The sequence below is a fragment of the Cervus canadensis genome, chromosome 26, assembly GCF_019320065.1.
Source record: "Cervus canadensis isolate Bull #8, Minnesota chromosome 26, ASM1932006v1, whole genome shotgun sequence".
NCBI lineage: Eukaryota > Metazoa > Chordata > Mammalia > Artiodactyla > Cervidae > Cervus > Cervus canadensis.
Window position 1 is genome coordinate 21,543,627 of NC_057411.1, and position 19,168 is coordinate 21,562,794.

The window sequence follows — 19,168 nt, forward strand, 5'->3', positions numbered from 1 at the left end:
GTGACGGACCAACTGGCGAGCTGCAATTCATGGGGTTCCAATGACTGAGAGACTGAGAGAGACACGACTGAGAGACTGAACCGAACTGAACTGAACTGGACCGCAACACGGACTGACTGACAGTAGTTTAGAGTATCTTTTACTAACAATACTTTGGATTAACATTATCAAAATGGAAAATATTTAAGAGAAACAGTATGAATTTTCATATTATAATGGGATTGTGGGCAGGAAGATAAACCATCAAATTCTGCTTTGTCATTTGTTCCTTCTCATTGAAGAACTCTTGAGGACACAGTAAACATACAAATATTCTCAGGAGTTAAATTTTAACAGCAAGTGCAGTAGCACAAGGACATTATGCAATAGTGATAAAAGTCTGGAATGCATCATGCAGATTGTGCTTGCTAGATAATCCTGGCCCCTTTCATTTCCCCTAAATTTTAAAGTAGCCCTATCAGTGTGCTTTGCAGGGTGCTCTTCAGAGAAAGGATGGTCAGGGCTCCCCAGGAGACCTCCAGATCCCATCCAGACACAGTGACTTAGAGAAAGAGAAACATCAGCCTCCCTGGTGACTTGGTCCTGCCAAAGTCTGAATCAGGAAGATCGAAGTGAAGATGGGATCCTGCCCTTAAGTAAACCCTGTGCATTGTAAGGTCTGGCCTTTAATGTACTCTGCTTCTAACCTGTCACATTGCTCCTCCTGCTTGAGGAGGGAGAGGGACTGTAAGAAGGAATCAAGCATAAGGAAACTGGCATGGAAAAGATTCAGCAGCCTCTTTCTCCATCAAATAGATTGGTACCTTATTTTCTAATACATAAAATTCCCCTGGAGTCTTTGGATATTTTGAAACACTTTTATAATTTGCTATCTGATATTGTAATCTTCTCCTAATAACCTATGTTGTTTCTTTGCTGATAGAATTACCTTACACTCCCAGAGCAAATAGAGGTTAAACACTGTAAATTATAATCCAATGTATGAGAATTGATTGGGAATTCCAAAATCCATACCTTACTTTTGTACTGGGTATAGGAACTACATGATTGCCACTGTCACTCCTTCGTAGTTCATTGTTAGTAAGTTCATGGTCAGCTCAATCAATTTTATTATCACAAAGGTGGAACTTTTTCAACAGCCTTATTGACACTTATAAATTACAAAAAAAAAAAAAGTCTTCCTTTATAAATGTGAACTATATCCAAACCAGGAAAGTTGAAACACTATTGATTCATATCAAAAATTACTAATTATTTTTTTCTTGTAGGTAATGCTTTACAATTTGTAATCTAAGAAGCTATACTTTTCAGGTGAAGTGAATTGAAGTGAAGTCGCTCAGTCATGTCTGACTCTTTGCAACACCGTGGACTGTAGCCTACCAGGCTCCTCTGTCCATGGGATTCTCCAGGCAAGAATACTGGAGTGGGTTACCATTTCCTTCTCCAGGGGATCTTCCCAACCCAGGGATCGAGCCCAGGTCTCCCACATTGGAGGCAAACGCTTTAACCTCTGAGCCACCAGGGAAGCTCATACTTTTCAGGTAGCCTTTATTAATTTATTACTAATAAGTTATATATAAAATTTATTTCTCTTAAGTGGCTGATTCAGTTCAGTTCAGTTCAGTCGCTCAGTCATGTCTGACTCTTTGCGACCCCATGACTGCAGCATGCCAGGCTCCTTCTCCATCACCAACTCCTGGAGCTTGCTCAAATTCATGTCCATCAAGTCGGTGAGGCCATCTAACCATCTCATCCTCTGCCATCCCCTTCTTCTGTCTTCAATCGTTTCTAGCATGAGGTTCTTTTCCAATGAATCAGTTCTTCACATCAGGTGGCCAAAGTATTGGAGTTTCGGCTTCAACTTCAGTCCTTCCAATGAACACCGAGGACTGATCTCCTTTAGGATGGACTGGTTGAATCTCCTTGCAGTCCAAGGGACTCTCAAGATTCTTCTCCAACACCACAGTTCAAAAGCATCAATTCTTTGGTGTTCAGCTTTCTTACAGTCCAACTCTCACATCCAATCATGACTCCTAAAAACAATAGCTTTGACTAGATAGACCTTTGTTGGCAGAGTAACATCTCTGCTTTTTAATATGCTGTCTAGGTTGGTCATAGCTTTTCTCTCAAGGAGCAAGTGTCTTTTAATTTCATGGCTGCAGTCACCATCTGCAGTGATTTTGGAGACCAAAGAAGTAAAGTCTCTCCTTGTTTCCATTGTTTCCCCATCTATTTGCCATGAAGTGATGGAACCGGATGACATGATCTTAGTTTTCTGAGTGTCGAGTTTTAAGCCAAATTTTCACTGACCTCTTTCACTCATCAAGAGGCTTTTTGGTTCTTCTTCACTTTCTGTCATAAGGGAGGTGTCATCTGCATATTTGAGGTTGTTGATATTCTCCTGGCAATCTTGATTCCAGCTTGTGCTTCATTCAGCCTGACATTTTGCATGATGTACTCTGCATATAAGTTAAACAAGCAGGGTGACAATATACAGCCTTGCCGTACTCCTTTCCTGATTTGGAAACAGTGGCTGATTACACATGTATTTTCCTTGTATATCAAAAGATGTAAAACATGCATATCAAAATATATATATTAATGAGTGGATATATATAGCTCTCTTCTATAACATAAGCCAGTAAATGTCAATTTTGAAAATGAGGACTAGTATAAAATATAAAATTGTAAAATATATAATCAACGTAAGCTTTGTAAAACTTGTGAATTCTGAATTTTTGTCAGTGACGTGTACAAAACTCTGAGGGCTGAAGATTTAAGGGATGTATAATTTTAAAAAATTAGAAAAAAATAAAGTATGTCAGTTATTAGAAATTTCCCACTGTCTTTTTGCTTTGGAATAAAGACCATCTAGAAACTTTTTAAAATATCTGAATTTGGCAATAAACCATCATTTGTCTATGCCATTATGTGTGAATGGTCATGATTATACTCCATAGCTGATTGAATATAGTAATAAGTATGTAAAATGTAGGTATTCCTACTAATGTCAATGCATTAGTAGTTATCATTGCTTAAGATCATTAATCCTTTCTTCCTTACATGCCATGTGGAAGACATTTAACTCGTTATTTTTTAATCTCTTTTGAATTCTAATGCTATAACTTTAAACTCATTGAGTAAGGTATTTGTGGTACCCTAACAGGCTCTATGGAGATACGATGGCAAAAAAACTAGACACCTTAGGAGCCAACACTCGTCTGTATCACTGAACCCCCAGAATTACCTTCTTGGCAAATATTGGCAAAACAAATGCTAAAAACATGATTAACAGCTGAGCAGAGTGATAGTACTTCAACAGGAAGCAAACATGCCCAGATTTCACAAAAGGTAAGTAAAGTAATTTAATAGTGGAAAAATATTTAATGAATCACTTAAATAATATAAAAGGTGTGATTACAATTTCTGCAAGAAAGGTAAACTACTATGATAGCTCCAACTTATCTCAGTTCAGTTCAGTCGCTCAGTCGTGTCCGACTCTTTGCAACCCCATGAATCGCAGCACGCCAGGCCTCCCTATCAATCACCAACTCCCGGACTTCACCCAAGCTCATGTCCATCGAGTAGGTGATGCCACTCAGCCATCTCATCCTCTGTTGTTCCCTTCTCCTCCTGCCCCGAATCCCTCTCAGCATCAGGGTCTTTTCCAATGAGTCAACTCTTCTCATGAGGTGCCCAAAGTACTGGAGTTTCAGCCTCAGCATCTGTCCTATCAATGAATACCCAGGACTGGTCTCCTTTAGGATGGACTGGTTGAATCTCCTTGCAGTCCAAGGAACTCTCAAGAGTCTTCTCCAACACCACAGTTCAAAAGCCTCGATTATTCAGCACTCAGCTTTCTTCACATCCCAACTCTCACATACATACATAACCACTGGAAAAACCTTAGGCTTGACTAGATGGACTTTGTTGGTAAAGTAACATCTCTGCTTTTTAATATTCTGTCTAGGTTGGTCATAAATTTCCTTGCAAGGAGAAAGCAGCTTTTAATTTCATGGCTGCAACCACCATCTGCAGTGATTTTGGAGCCCCCCAAAATAAAGTCAGCCACTGTTTCCACTGTTTCCCCATCTATCTGCCATGAAGTGATGGGACCAGATGCCATGATTTTAGTCTTCTGAATGTTGAGCTTAAAGCCAAATTTTTCACTCTCCTCTTTCACTTTCATCAGAGGGCTTTTTAGTTCCTCTTCACTTTCTTCCATAATGGTGGTGTCATCTGCATATCTGAGGTTACTGACATTTCTCCTGGGAATCTTGATTCCAGCTTCTGCTTCTTCCAGCCCAGCGTTTCTCCTGATGTACTCTGCATATAAGCTAAATAAGCTAGTGGCAATATACAGCTTATCTCAAATATTTATAAAAACCAAAATATATATGGCAAGTGCTACAGTAGTTTAGAGTATCTTTTATTAACAATACTTTGGATTAACATTATCAAAATGGAAAATATTTAAGAGAAACAGTATGAATTTTGATATTATAATGGGATTGTGGGCAGGAAGATAAACCATCAAATTCTGCTTTGTCATTTGTTCCTTCTCATTGAAGGACTCTTGAGGACACAGTAAACATACAAATATTCTCAAGAGTTAAATTTTAACAGCAAGTGCAGTAGCACAAGGACATTATGCAATAGTGATAAAAGTCTGGAATGCATCATGCAGATTGTGCTTGCTAGATAATCCTGGCCCCTTTCATTTCCCCTAAATTTTAAAGTAGCCCTATCAGTGTGCTTTGCAGGGTGCTCTTCAGAGAAAGGATGGTCAGGGCTCCCCAGGAGACCTCCAGATCCCATCCAGACACAGTGACTTAGAGAAAGAGAAACATCAGCCTCCCTGGTGACTTGGTCCTGCCAAAGTCTGAATCAGGAAGATCGAAGTGAAGATGGGATCCTGCCCTTAAGTAAACCCTGTGCATTGTAAGGTCTGGCCTTTAATGTACTCTGCTTCTAACCTGTCACATTGCTCCTCCTGCTTGAGGAGGGAGAGGGACTGTAAGAAGGAATCAAGCATAAGGAAACTGGCATGGAAAAGATTCAGCAGCCTCTTTCTCCATCAAATAGATTGGTACCTTATTTTCTAATACATAAAATTCCCCTGGAGTCTTTGGATATTTTGAAACACTTTTATAATTTGCTATCTGATATTGTAATCTTCTCCTAATAACCTATGTTGTTTCTTTGCTGATAGAATTACCTTACACTCCCAGAGCAAATAGAGGTTAAACACTATAAATTATAATCCAATGTATGAGAATTGATTGGGAATTCCAAAATCCATACCTTACTTTTGTACTGGGTATAGGAACTACATGATTGCCACTGTCACTCCTTCGTAGTTCATTGTTAGTAAGTTCATGGTCAGCTCAATCAATTTTATTATCACAAAGGTGGAACTTTTTCAACAGCCTTATTGACACTTATAAATTACAAAAAAAAAAAAAGTCTTCCTTTTAAATTTAAACTATTTCCAAACTAAGAAAGTTGAAACACTATTGATTCATATCAAAAATTACTAATTGTTTTTTTCTTGTAAGTAATGTTTTGCAATTTTTAATCTAAGAAGCTATACTTTTCAAGTAGCCTTAATTAACTTATTACTAATAAATTATAAATAAGATTGATTTCTTTTAAGTGGCTGATTCAGTTCAGTTCATTTCAGTTCTGTCACTCAGTCATATCTCACTCTTTGTGACTCCATGGACTGCAGCAGGCCAGGCGTCCTTCTCCATCATCAACTCCCAGAGCTTGCTCAAACTCATGTCCATCAAGTCAGTGATGCCATCTAGCCATCTCATCTTCTGCTGTCCCCTTCTCTTCCTGCCTTCAATCATTGCATCAACAGCATAAGGGTCTTTTCCAATGAGCCAGTTCTTCACATCAGGTGGCCAAAGTATTGGAGTTTCAGCTTCAACATCAGTCCTTCCAATGAATATTCAGGACTGATTTCCTTTAGGATTGACTGGTTTGATCTCCTTGCAGTCCAAGGGACTCTCAAGAGTCTTCTCCAACACCACAGTTCAAAAGCATCAATTCTTTGGTGTTCAGCTTTCTTTATAGTTCAACTCTCACATCTATACATGACTACTGGAAAAACCATAGCTTTGACTAAATGGACTTTTGTCAGCAAAGTAATGTCCCTGCTTTTTATTTTATTTCTTTTTCATTTATTTATATTAGTTGGAAGCTAATTACTTTACAATATTGTAGAGGTTTTTGCCGTACATTGATATGAATCAGCCATGGATATACATGTGTTCCCCATCCTGAATCCCCCTCCCACCTCCCTCCCCATCCCATCCCTCTGGGTCATCCTAGTGTACCAGCCCTGAGCACTTGTTCATGCATCAAACCTGGACTGGTGATCTGTTTCACAATTGATAATATACATGTTTCAATGCTATTCTCTCAGATCATCCAACCCTCGCCTTCTCCCACAGAGTCCCAAAAGTCTGTTCTATATATCTGTGTCTCTTTTTCTGTCTTGCATATAGGGTTCCCATTACCATCTTTCTAAATTCCATATGTATATGTTAGTATACTGTTTTGGTGTTTTCCTTTCTGATTTACTCCACTCTGTAGAATGGGCTCCAGTTTCATCCAGCTCATTAGAACTGATTCAAATGTATCCTTTTTAATGGCTGAGGAATATTCCGTTTTGTATATATACCACAACTTTCTTATCCAGTCGTCCATTAATGGGCATCTAGGTTGCTTCCATGTCCTGGCTATTATAAACAGTGCTGTTATGAACATTGGGGGTACACGTGTCTCTTTTGGTTCTGGTTTCCTCGGTGTGTATGCCCAGGGGTGGGATTGCTGGGTCATATGGCAGTCCTACTTCCAGTTTCTTTAAGGAATCTCCACACTGTTCTCCATAGTGGCTGTACTAGTTTACATTCCCACCAACAGTGTAAGAGGCTTCCCTTTTCTCCACACCCTCTCCAGCATTTACTGTTGTAGACTTTTGAATAGCAGCTATTCTGACTAGAGTGAGATGGTACCTCACTGTGGTTTTAATTTGCATTTCTCTAATAATGAGTGATGTTGAGCATCTATTCAAGTGTTTGTTAGCCATATGTAAGTCTTCTTTGGAGAAATGTCTGTTTAGTTCTTTGGCCCATTTTTTGATTGGATCGTTTATTTTTCCAGAATTGCACTGCAAGAGTTGCTTGTATATTTTTGAGATTAATTCTTTGTCTGTTGCTTCATTTGCTATTATTTTTTCCCATTCTGAAGGCTGTCTTTTGACTTTGTTTATACTTTCCTTTGCTATGCAAAAGCTTTCAAGTTTAGCTAAGTCCCAATTGTTTATTTTTGCTTTTATTTCCAATATTCTGGGAGGTGAGTCATAGAGGATCCTGTTGTGATTTATGTTGGAGAGTGTTTTGCCTATGTTCTCCTCTAGGAGTTTTATAGTTTCTGGTCTTACATTTAGATCTTTAATCCATTTTGAGTTTATTTTTGTGCATCGTGTTAGAAAGTGTTCTAGTTTCATTCTTTTACAAGTGGTTGACCAGTTTTCCCAGCACCACTTGTTAAAGAGGTTGTCTTTTCTTCTTTGTATATTCTTGCGTCCTTTGTAGAAGATAAGGTGTCCATCAGTACGTGGATTTATCTCTGGGCTTTCTATTCTGTTCCATTGATTTATATTTCTGTCTTTGTGCCAGTACCATACTTTCTTGATGACTGTGGCTTTGTAGTAGAGCCTGAAGTCAGGCAGGTTGATTCCTCCAGTTCCATTCTGCTTTCTCAAGATTGCTTTGGCTATTCAAGGTTTTTTGTGTTTCCATACAAATTGTGAAATTATTTATTCTAGTTCTGCGAAGAATAACGTTGGTAGCTTGATAGGGATTGCATTGAATCTATAGATTGCTTTAGGTAATATACTCATTTTCACAACATTGATTCTTCCAATCCATGAACGCGGTATATACCATGTCCCTGCTTTTTGATATGCTGTCTAAGTTGGTCATAGTTTTTCTTTCAAGGAGCAAATGTCTTTTAATTTCATGGCTGTTATCACCATCTGCAGTGATTTTGGAGCCCAAAAATGTAACGTCTCTCCCTGTTTCCACTGTTTCCCCATCGAATTGTCATGAAGTGATGGGACTGGATGCCATGATTTTAGTTTTCTGAATGTTGAGTTTTAAGCCAAGTTTTTTCACTCATCTCTTTCACTTTCTTCAAGAAGCTCTTGAGTTCTTCCTCACTTTCTGCCATAAGGGAGGTGTCATCTGCATATCTGAGGTAACTGATATTTATCCTGGCAATAACTCTGCATATATGTTAAATAAGCAGGCTGACAATATACAGCCTTGATGTACTCCTTTCCCAATTTGGAAACCGTGGCTGATTACACATGTATTTATCTTGTATATCAAAAGATGTAAAAGATGTATATCAAAATATATATTAATGAGTGGATGTATAACTCTCTTCTATAACAGAAGCCAGTAAATATCAATTTTGAAATTTAGGACTAGTATAAAAAATAAAATTATAAAATAGATAATAAACTTAAATTTTGTAAAACTTGTGAATTCTGAATTTTTGTCAATGACATCTTCAAACGTCTGAGGGTTGAGGATTGAAGGGGTATAAAAGTTAAGGAAATTAGAAAAAATAAAATAAAGAAATAAAGTATGTCAGTTATTAGAAATTTCCCAATGTCATTTTGCTTTAGAATAAAGACCATGTAATAACGTTTAAAATATCTGAATTTGACAATGAAAACATCATTTGTCTATGCGATCATGTGTGAATAGTCATGATTATATTCCATAGATGATTGAATATAGTAATAAGTATGTAAAATGTAAGTATTCCTCTTGATGTCAGTGCGTTAGTAGTTATCCTTGCTTAAGATCACGCATCCTTTTTTGCTTACAAGCCATACGAAAGACATTTAATTAGTTATCTTTCAACCTCTTGAGTTCTAATGCTATAACTTTAAACTCAAGTATAAGGTATTTTTCTTACCCTAACAGGTTCTATGGAGATATGATGGCAAAAAAAACAGACACTTTAGGACCCAACACTCGTCTGTATAACCCAGAATGAACTTCTTGGTAAATATTGGCAGAATAAATCCTAAAACATGATTAACAGCTGAGCAGAATGATAGTACTTCAATAAGAAACAAACTTATCAAGTGTTTATTATTAAAATATTCAGAAAGAAAACTTTACTTCTGTGTTTTTACTCCCAACAATAGAGGGGAGAAGGAAAATATATCATAGTTGGCACTGTATTCTACCTGGTCATGTCCCTTATGCCCAGAATTAAAATATCTTCATTTTGCCTGTATTTGCTTCTGACAGTGAATAGCTTAATGCGTTATTGTTCTACCTCTGAATTCTTTCCTTACACCTATTGGTTCTCCTGTGTAGGAGTATTTTAAATGCTATTGATAAATAACAGCTTCTTATTTATTACCAGTGACTCTCCATTTTCTACAAAAAAAAAAAAAAAAATCCACAATCATTTTCATGAACTGGTAGCATATTTCTTAATAAAATGAAGATTCTCCTTTCTTTGGTTCCACTGCCACTACCATTACCCTTCCTGTGACCTTGACACCATTCTTATCAGATTAAATGACTTCCTTAATCTTTATAGAGTATATTTCTGAATGCCCCCTTTTATGCATATGTGGTTTCTTTATGCAGAGAGTTCTTTAAGAAGTTCATCTACAAATCTTGAATTCACTTGTGAAGTTCAAGTGACAAAGCACTTCTTTCATGAAGTCTTCACTTATCTCTCCTCAGACAGGACTTTCTGGCTGTGAGTCTGAAAGCACTTTAAATGCAGTTTCCTGTATGTAACCATCTGTTATCTTTAAAATACACTGCTTTTTAGAGTGCTTTATAATGGCCATTTCTCATTTTATTCTGAATTATAATTAACAATTTTACTGAAAGTCACTCAATGCTAGGTCATCCAAAAACCAAAGGCTTTATAACTCACGGTGGAACCAACGGCACTTATGAGGCCATCTACCATGAGGTTCCTATGGTGGGCTTTCCGGTATTTGCTGATCAACCTGATAACATCGCCTGATGGACCACAGCACACCAGGCTTCCCTGTCCTTCACCATCTCCCAGAGTTTGCTCAAGCTCATTTCCATTGAGTCAGTGATGCTACCCAACCATTTCATCCTCTATTGTCTCCTTCTGCTTTAACTCCTCACTGTCATCAGTAGGCAGATCGTTCAGACAAAAAAAATCTATATGGCAATAGTGATCATAAATAATACAATTGACCAGTCAAATTTCATTGATATCTTTAGTATTGATGCATTACACTCAAAAAATCAGAACACACACCCTCAGTCTTTGCAGACTGCAGGATTTCTGCTGCTTTTTCATTTTAGTCCAGAACTTTCCCAAAATAATTTACATTGGTTTGCAGTTGGTCATTTACTGTTTTTGCTGTTTCTCTGAGGGACACAATTGTTGTGACCTCATAACCCTCCATCTTGTTGATGTCACCTTATCTCTAATTCTGTGTCACAGCAACTGCTGTGACACAAGAGTCTCTCGCTTGCTATTTTACACTAGTCGTCTTTCTCACAAAATATAATTGATGTGTGTGTACAAGATGGGTGACAGCACTGACAAATCAATACTAAACACACTGTATCATCTCGAAATGTTCTGCACTTTGCCTTCTCATTGGATTTCCACATCTGCTGACTATTCATGTAATCTACTTTTTTACGGAATAGGGGTTATAATTTAACTTCTGGTTGATTTCTTCTGGATATAAGCCTGAGCAATAGCAAAAGTTCACAGTAATTATTTAAAAAGTACTACATATGAGCAAGATGTCTATGAAAAGGCTCTCACTTCTGCTGCTGCTACAGCTGACTTGCTACTTTAGCGTTGGGAGTTGTGGAAGGGTGCTGGTGTGGCCAGTGGAATTTAGTCACTGGCTGAACATAAAGACAATTCTGGATGAACTTGTCACAAGGGGTCATGAAGTGACTGTTCTGATATCTTCAGCTTCCACTATTACTAATTCCAGCAAACCATCGACTATGAACTTTGAGACTTTCCCTGTATCTTTCACAAAAAGTGATTATGAGAATTTTATAGAACGTCTTCTTGAGAAATGGATGAATGTGGCGAAAGATTCCTTTTGGTCCTATTTTTCAACAGTGAAAAGTTTATTTTGGGGATTTTTTGATACTGCTATAACTATGTGTAAAGACGCTGTTTCCAACAAGAAATTAATGACAAAACTAGAGGAATCAAGGTTTGATATCCTTATTGCAGATGCCGTTGGACCCTGTGGTGAACTGCTGGCTGAATTACTTAAAATACCATTCGTGTACAGTCATTACACCTCACCTGGCCATATAATTGAGAAGAATAGCAGAAGACTTCCATTCCCACCATCTTATGTACCTGTTATGTTTTCAGAATTAAGTGATCACATGACATTCATGGAGAGGATCAAAAATATGTTATATACACTTTATTTTGACTTTTTCTTCCAGACACACAATGAGAAGAAGTGGAATCAGTTTTACAGTGAAGCACTAGGTAAGTTGGGCTTCCTGATAGCTCAGTGGTAAAGAATCTACCTGCCAATGCAGGAGACACCAGTTCGATCCTTTGGTCAGGAAGATCCCTTGGAAAAGGAAATGGCATACAATTCCAGTGTTTTTGCCTGGGAAATCCCACAGACAGAGAAGCCTGTTGGGCTATATCCCATGGTGTTGAAAAGAGTCAGTGGTAACTTAGCAACCAAACAACTAGGTAAGTCATGTTTTTAGTTGGTTTCATTAAGTCCTATTTTTCCTAGTGCCTTGGAAGTTGAGTTTGTATAAATATAAATTCACAAAATTTATCTCAAATAAGTGAAACAGTGAAATAAAAATATAAAATGACCCTCAATCTAACCAATATTATGCAAACACTTCAATTGTAGGGTAGGGTAAAGCCCATTACTAGTATTGGATAGCAGGAAGTCATTTACCACAAATTGAAGTACCTAGGACTTCTGCAAGTGACTATCCAAATTACAAAATTTCTTTTTTTAACTTAAAATCATTAGGAATCTCGTAAACTGTCTTGATAAATGAAGACATGTACATTGAGAGTTATACACATATTTGTAGTACAAATATCCAGTTAGCTTTTAGAAATTGTTTCTACTTGTGTAGAAACAGATGTGTTCTGGATTTACTTTATTATCCTAGACTATGCTATGTTATATATTTATCAAACAACAGACACATTAAAACATCTTTGGCCTCAACATCCCAAGTTGTTTTACAAAAATTATCTAATGCATACACATGACAATAGTCTCATTTGATCAAACATTTGTTGGTTTTCTTTCTATTTTCAGGAAGACCTACTACCTTATCAGAGACAATGGGGAAAGCTGAACTGTGGCTCATTCGAACCTACTGGGACTTATCATTTCCTCGTCCACTACTCCCAAATGTTGAATTTGTTGGAGGCCTCCACTGCAAGCCTGCCAAGCCCCTGCCCAAGGTCACCTACTCCTCCTTGTTGCTCTTTGTGAATGTTGTGTTTTCAATAGGAATCATTCTGTATTCTTTCTTTGGAATGTTTGATTACAGGTAGTCAGATGTGGAAACCTGGATAAAGTGAACTTCCACCTAGAAAGTGATGTATTTCTATATCAACACAACTATCTGAATTTCATTATCATTACAGAATAAACTAGAATACATGGGACACTTTGATAATATGTCAATTACATTAGAATTTCATTATTCAACACATAGACAAGCATCATTCATTAAAGGACATTTATATTTATATTTTATATAAAATATATATTTTATATAAATAAAATAATAGTTATATTATCATCTGGTGATGCCATCCAACCATCTCATCTCACTATAATATGTTACATTATAATTGTACTATAATTATTATAGGATAATTTTGTATATAGCATATTCCAGAAGCGAGGGCTAATATAGGCAAATAGTGTAGGCACAGTTTCTACCACCTGACGGTCCACCTGGAATGACAGAACACAATCAAGTTGTAAAAAATGTTATAATATGGAAAGCTCAGAGTGTTAAAGAAATATTCAGCATGAATCATGGAAAGGATCTCTGAGTCACAGATGACTATGATATCTAAAGGATGCTCAGGAATAAACAGAAGGAATAGGGCAGGGTTGAAAGAAGATATGGGCTTCCCTCATAGCTCAGTTGGAAGAAGATATAAAAGAAAGGTAGGTGGAGTAGTTATGACAGTTGCCAAAAAGTCCAAGTTTAGTCTAGATAGGAAAAAGCTAAATTAAGAAGAAGATGGTGCAGATGAGGTAAGTTGGAAACAGATAATTATAAAGATTTGAAACATCTAGTAGGGGCATTGGGAAGAATATTGAAAGGATTAAGAAAGAAAGAGATGGTGGTGGTGGTGATTTAATCTCTATCTTGTCTGACTCTTTGAATTCCATGGACTGTAGGCTTCCAGGCTCCTCTCTCCATGGGATTCTCCAAGTGTGAATACTGGAGCAGGTTGCCATTTCCTTCTCCAGAGGATCTTCCCAACCCAAGAATCGAGCCCAGATCTCCTGCATTGCAGGCAGATTCTTTACCAACTGAGCTATGATGAAAGCCCTGAGAAAGAGATAGTCATATATTATGTAAAAATAAAAAGCAAGATGTAGTCACTGGGTTGGATTGTAAATGGTTAACAGTAGGAAGAGACCATTTAGCAGATTCTTGACAGATATAGACAATAATGAGTGAAAACTAGAGTACAGTGTTCACAGAGATATTAAATTAACTCATTTTTTCTTTATTTTAATTTAATTAATTTATTTTAATTGGAGGATAATTACTTTACATTACTGTAGTGGGTTTTGCCATATATTGACATGAATCAGAATGATTTACTTTAAATAAATTTAAATAAATCTCTGTATATATATATATATATATATACATTTATATATACAGTCATCTATATTGTTGGGAAAAGACATTTATTTTAGCTAGTGCACTGGTGAAAAGCCTTAAAACTTACAAAAATACTTTAGTATTTCATCTTCTTCATCTGATCGCCAAAACCTTAAAAATTCCTAACATTAAAAAAGTTGACATTAAATGCTGCTGCTGCTAAGTCACTTCAGTCATGTCTGGCTTTTTGTGACACTATAGACTGTAGTCCTCCAGGCTCCTCTGTCCACGGGATTCTCCAACAAGAATACTGGAGTGAGTAGCCATTCCTTTCTCCAGGGGATCTTCCCGACCCAGGGATCAAATCCTGGTTTCCTGCACTCCAGGCAGATTCTTTACCAACTGAGCCACTAGGAAAGCTCAAACAATGCTAAATTATACTAAATCATATATAATAAAATATTCACTTGAAAAAAACCCAAATATAATAAGATCACAGTTTTCTTGAAGGTTAAAAAAGCATAAGCTAGATTTACAATTTTCAGGATATATATCATAGTGTATACTTGATTATAGGAATAGAGTAGAGATTAAAATGAAAACACAAATTTTAGCATAATGTCTTCAAGGTCCACCCATGTAGTCAAAAATAGCAGGATTTCTTTCTTTCTTGTGGGTGAATAACATTCCATTCTGAGCATGTCTGTCTGTGTGTATGTCGGTGTGTATCTATGAAACATCTTTAATTAATTCATCCATAGATGGGAACTTAAGGTTTTTCCCTTAGCTAATTGTGAATAATGCTGTAGTCAACATGGGAGCACATATACCTCTTCACTATCCTGTTCTTATTTCCTTTGACTATATACCCGGAAGTACAATTGCCAGATCATGCAATAGATGTATCATTAATTGTTTTAGAAACCTTCAATTTATGTTCCTTGAGGGCTAAACCAACTTACATTCCCACTGAGAGTGTACAAGCATTCACTTTTCTCCACATTCTCACAACAATTTTCTCTTCTTGGTTATAGACTTTTAATAGAGGTGAGGTAATATCTGATTGTAATTTTGAAATACTTTTCCCTGATGATTACTGATGTTGAGTATCTTTCCCTATACCCGGTGATCATGTAGAAATCTTCTTTGTCAAGTGTCTATCTTGTTCATCTGCCCATTCTTTAACTGAATTTTGTTGTATGAGTTGTGTATATATTCTGGATCTTAACCCCTCATTCAATATGTGGTTATAAAACTTTTCTTCCATTCTGTAGATCCCATTTTCATCTTGTAGATCTTTTGCTGTGCAGAAGCTTTTAAGCTTGATGTAGTGTAGTCCCACTCATGATTTTTTCTTTTATTGTGGTCTTGATGTCATATAAAAAAAAAATCATTTTCAAGACCAGTGCCTAGGAGTATCATCATTAAACTTTCTTTTACAGATGTTATGGTATCTGGTCTTGTGTTTAAGTAATTGATTCATTTTGAGTTGTTTTGGTGATGGTATAAGATAGAGGTCTCGTTTTTTGTTTTTTCATATATTTATCCAGTTTCCTCAGAAAAGAAAGAAGTGACTAATATTTCCACAATGGATATTCTTGTCTCCCTTGCTCCTTTATTGAATATTAGTTGAACCCTGTATGCTGTTCCATGATCTCTGTGTCTATTTGGGGGCCAGTACACTATTATTTGAAATATTGCAACGTTGTGGTAAATATGAAATTTGAAAGTGTGAGTCTTTTGGCTTTTGGTAATGTCAATATTTTAATAGTATTAGTCTTCTGGTCCATGTTACATGATGACTTCCATCTATTTGTGTTTTCTTCTAATTCTTACAAATTCTTATATTTATCACTATACAGATATTTTGCTTCACTGATTAAATTTATTTTAGTTAATTTCTTGCTTTTAATGCTATTGTGAATGGGATAGTTTTTTTTTTCAGATGTTTCATTATTAGTACACAGAAATGGAACTGAATTCTATATAGTGATTTTATATCTTGCAACTTTACTGAATTTGTTAACTAGTTCAGGGATTTTGTTGTTGTTGTTGTTGTTGAATCTGTGAGATTCTCTGTACAAAAAAAGTCAGGTCTTCTATAAAAAATAAAAATTTTACTTCATCCTTTCTATTTAGGATGTCTTTTAATTCTTTGTCTCACCTAGTTGCTCAACTAGAGCTTCTACTACTATATTGAATCAGTGTGGGAGTAGGCATCCTTATTTTGTTTCTGATTAGAGCAAAAGCTTTCAAGTGTTCACTATTGAGTATAACGTTAGCTTTGGGTTTCTCATATATGTTCTTTATTACATTGAGGTATTTTCCTTCTATACCCTATATGTTGAGGGTTTCATCATGAAAGTATGTCATACCTTGTCAAATGTATTTTGGACATCTATTGAGATAATCAAGTTATTTTATAGTTCATTCTATTTATCCTTGCATCCCAGAGATAAATCTCACTTGGTCTTAGTATATAATTCTTTTACTGTATTCTTGAATTTGGCTTGTTGATTTTTTGTTGAGAATTTTTGCATCAATACTCGAACTGGATATTGACTTTAGTTTTATCTTCTTGTAATGCCCTTATCTATTCGGTACCATGATCATGATGATGATCTTGTAGGATGAGTTTGGAAATGTTCCTACCCTTCTCTTTAATTTTTAAATATTTTTTTGAAAAACTGGCATTAATTTTTCTATGATACTTCTTAGAATATGTCAGTGAAGCCATCAGGTCCTGGGCTTTTGTGTGTTGATCGGTTATTGATTACCAATTCAAATTCGTTACTTGTTAGGACTGTTCAGATTTTCTACTTCTTCCTGATTAAGTTTTGGTAGGTTTTGTTTTTAAGAAGTGTTCCATTCTTCTCATATATGTATTAATAATTTCTTAGCTTGTAATTATTCATGGTAGTCTCAGGATCCTATGCATTTTTTCAGTATCAGTTGTAATGTCTCCATTTCATTTCTAATCTTATTTATTTGAGTCACTTTTTTTTCTTGATTAGTCTAACTAAAGGTTTTCAATTTTGTTTATCTTTTTGACAAGACACAGAAGGACAAATACTGTAAGAAATTCTGACATGTGTAACCACATGAATGAACCTTACATTAAGGGAAAATAACTAGTCAGAAAAAGACAAATACTGTACAATTCAACTTATACAAAGTATCCAGACTAAACTCCTTTGCAGAAACAGAGTAGAATGAAACTTGCCAAAGGGTGGAGAAAGAGGAAAGTAGAGTTTCTTAATCATCATAGACTTTCAGTTTCGTCCGATGAAAAAGTTCTGGAGATGGTTGCACAATATGAGTATACTTAACACTACTATATTATACACTTAGGAACAATTAAGAAAGCAAATTTTATGCCATGTGTATCTTACCACAATATTATTGTAAGAAATGACTACTCTAATATCTCAAGACAATTTCTGATTTTCTCTCTTTAGTTGCTTGTAGCAATTCCTTCAATAATGTATGCTATGCTGCTGCTCTTTTGTGATGGAGCAAATTCTTTTTTCACAGGAAATGGAAGAGTTTGTGCAGAGCTCTGGAGAAAACGGTATTGTGGTGTTTTCTTTGGGGTCAATGGTCAGTAACATGTCAGAAGACAGAGCCAAGGTGATTGCATCAGCCCTTGCTCAAATTCCACAAAAGGTAGATACAATAACTTAATCATGGACAACTATTTAACGAGTCTGTTAAACTCTGTAAAAATCTGATTTTAGACATTTACTATCAGAAAGGTAAATAATATGATAGCAGCAATTTATCTCATATCTATACATATATATATAAACCAAAATATACAGGGCAGGTGCTACTGCAGTACAGGGAGTGCCTTTGATCCATGATAATTTTAATTATTCAACATAGTAATCAAAAGAATGATATTTAAAAGACACAGAGTGAATTTTGGTGTTATTAAGATAAAAATAGCATGGGCAGGAAGATTAACCAGTAAATTCTGCTTTTTCACCTGTTCCTTTTCCTTGAAGGACTCCTGAGGACAAAACACACATACAGATGCTCTCGGGAGTTAAATTTTAACAATAAGTGTAGTCATGCGATATTGATTCAAGTCAAACAATTACACTGTTCATTGTATTTGGAAGTAGTGCTTAATAATTTGTAATTTAAAAGAACAAACTTCTTCCGCAGGACTGATTAACTTATTATTAAAAGATTATGCTGTTGTTGTTCGGTCATTAAGTTATCTGAATCATTGCAATCCCATGGACAATAGCATGCTAGGCTCCCCTGTCCTTCATTATTACCCAGGGTTTGCTCAGATTCATGTCCATTGATTTAGTGATGCTATCTAACCATGTCATCCTCTGCCAGCCCTTCTCCTTTTGCCTTCAACCTTCCCCAGATCAGGGTCCCTTTCAATGAGTTATCAGGTGGCCAGAGTATTGGAGCTTCAGCATCAGTACTTCCAATGAATATTCAAGATTGAGTTCATTAAAGATTGACTGGTTTGATGTCCTTGTAGTCCAAGGTATTCTCAAGAATCTTCTCCAACACCACAATTCAAAGGCATCAATTCTTTGGTGCTTAACCTTCTTTAAGGACTTCCTTGGTGGCTCAGACAGTAAAGCGTATGCCTACAATGTGGAAGACCTGGGTTCTACCCCTGGGTCAGCAAGATCCTCTGGAGAAGGAAATGGGAACCCACTCCAGTACTCTTGCCTGGAAACTCCCATGGATGCAGGAGCCTAGTAAGCTACAGTCCGTGGAGTCCCAAAGAGTCAGACACGACTGAGTAACTACACATTATCTTACCTTACCTACCCTTCTTTACTGCCCAACTCTCGTATCCATACATGATTACTGGAAAAAAAAATAACTTTGATTATATGGACCTTTTTTGGCAGATTGATGTCTCTGCTTTTAATACTCTGTCGAGATTTGTCTTAGCTTTTCTTCCAAGAAGCAAGTGTCTTTTCATTTCACGGCTGCAGTCATGATCCACAATGATTTTGGAGCCCAAGAAGATAAAATATGTCACAGCTCCCACATTTTCACCATATATTTGCCATGAAGTGATGGGACCAGATGCCATGGAGTTATTGTTTTGAATGTTGGGTTTTAAGACAGCTTTTTCACTCGCCTCTTTCACCCACATTAGGAGTCTCTTAGTTCCTCTTCACTTTCTGCCATTAGAGTGGTATCATCTGCATATCTGAGGTAGTTAATATTTCTTCCAGCAATCCTGATTCCAGCTTGTGACT

The 19,168-nt window shown here is 36.4% G+C and overlaps 1 protein-coding gene across 1 annotated transcript in view; it reads left to right on the forward strand.

The window, feature by feature from the left end:
* The first annotated feature begins 5,005 nt into the window (after window positions 1-5,005).
* LOC122428011 (UDP-glucuronosyltransferase 2B20-like) overlaps window positions 5,006-19,168 on the forward strand; it is a 14,510-nt gene continuing 347 nt past the window's right edge. The window contains exons 1-4 of the mRNA XM_043447620.1: window positions 5,006-5,089; window positions 11,526-11,571; window positions 12,383-12,531; window positions 17,460-17,591. Of these exons, the coding sequence (XP_043303555.1) occupies window positions 5,048-5,089; window positions 11,526-11,571; window positions 12,383-12,531; window positions 17,460-17,591 (369 nt within the window). The 5' untranslated portion in view covers window positions 5,006-5,047. The remainder of the gene's footprint in view (window positions 5,090-11,525; window positions 11,572-12,382; window positions 12,532-17,459; window positions 17,592-19,168) is intronic.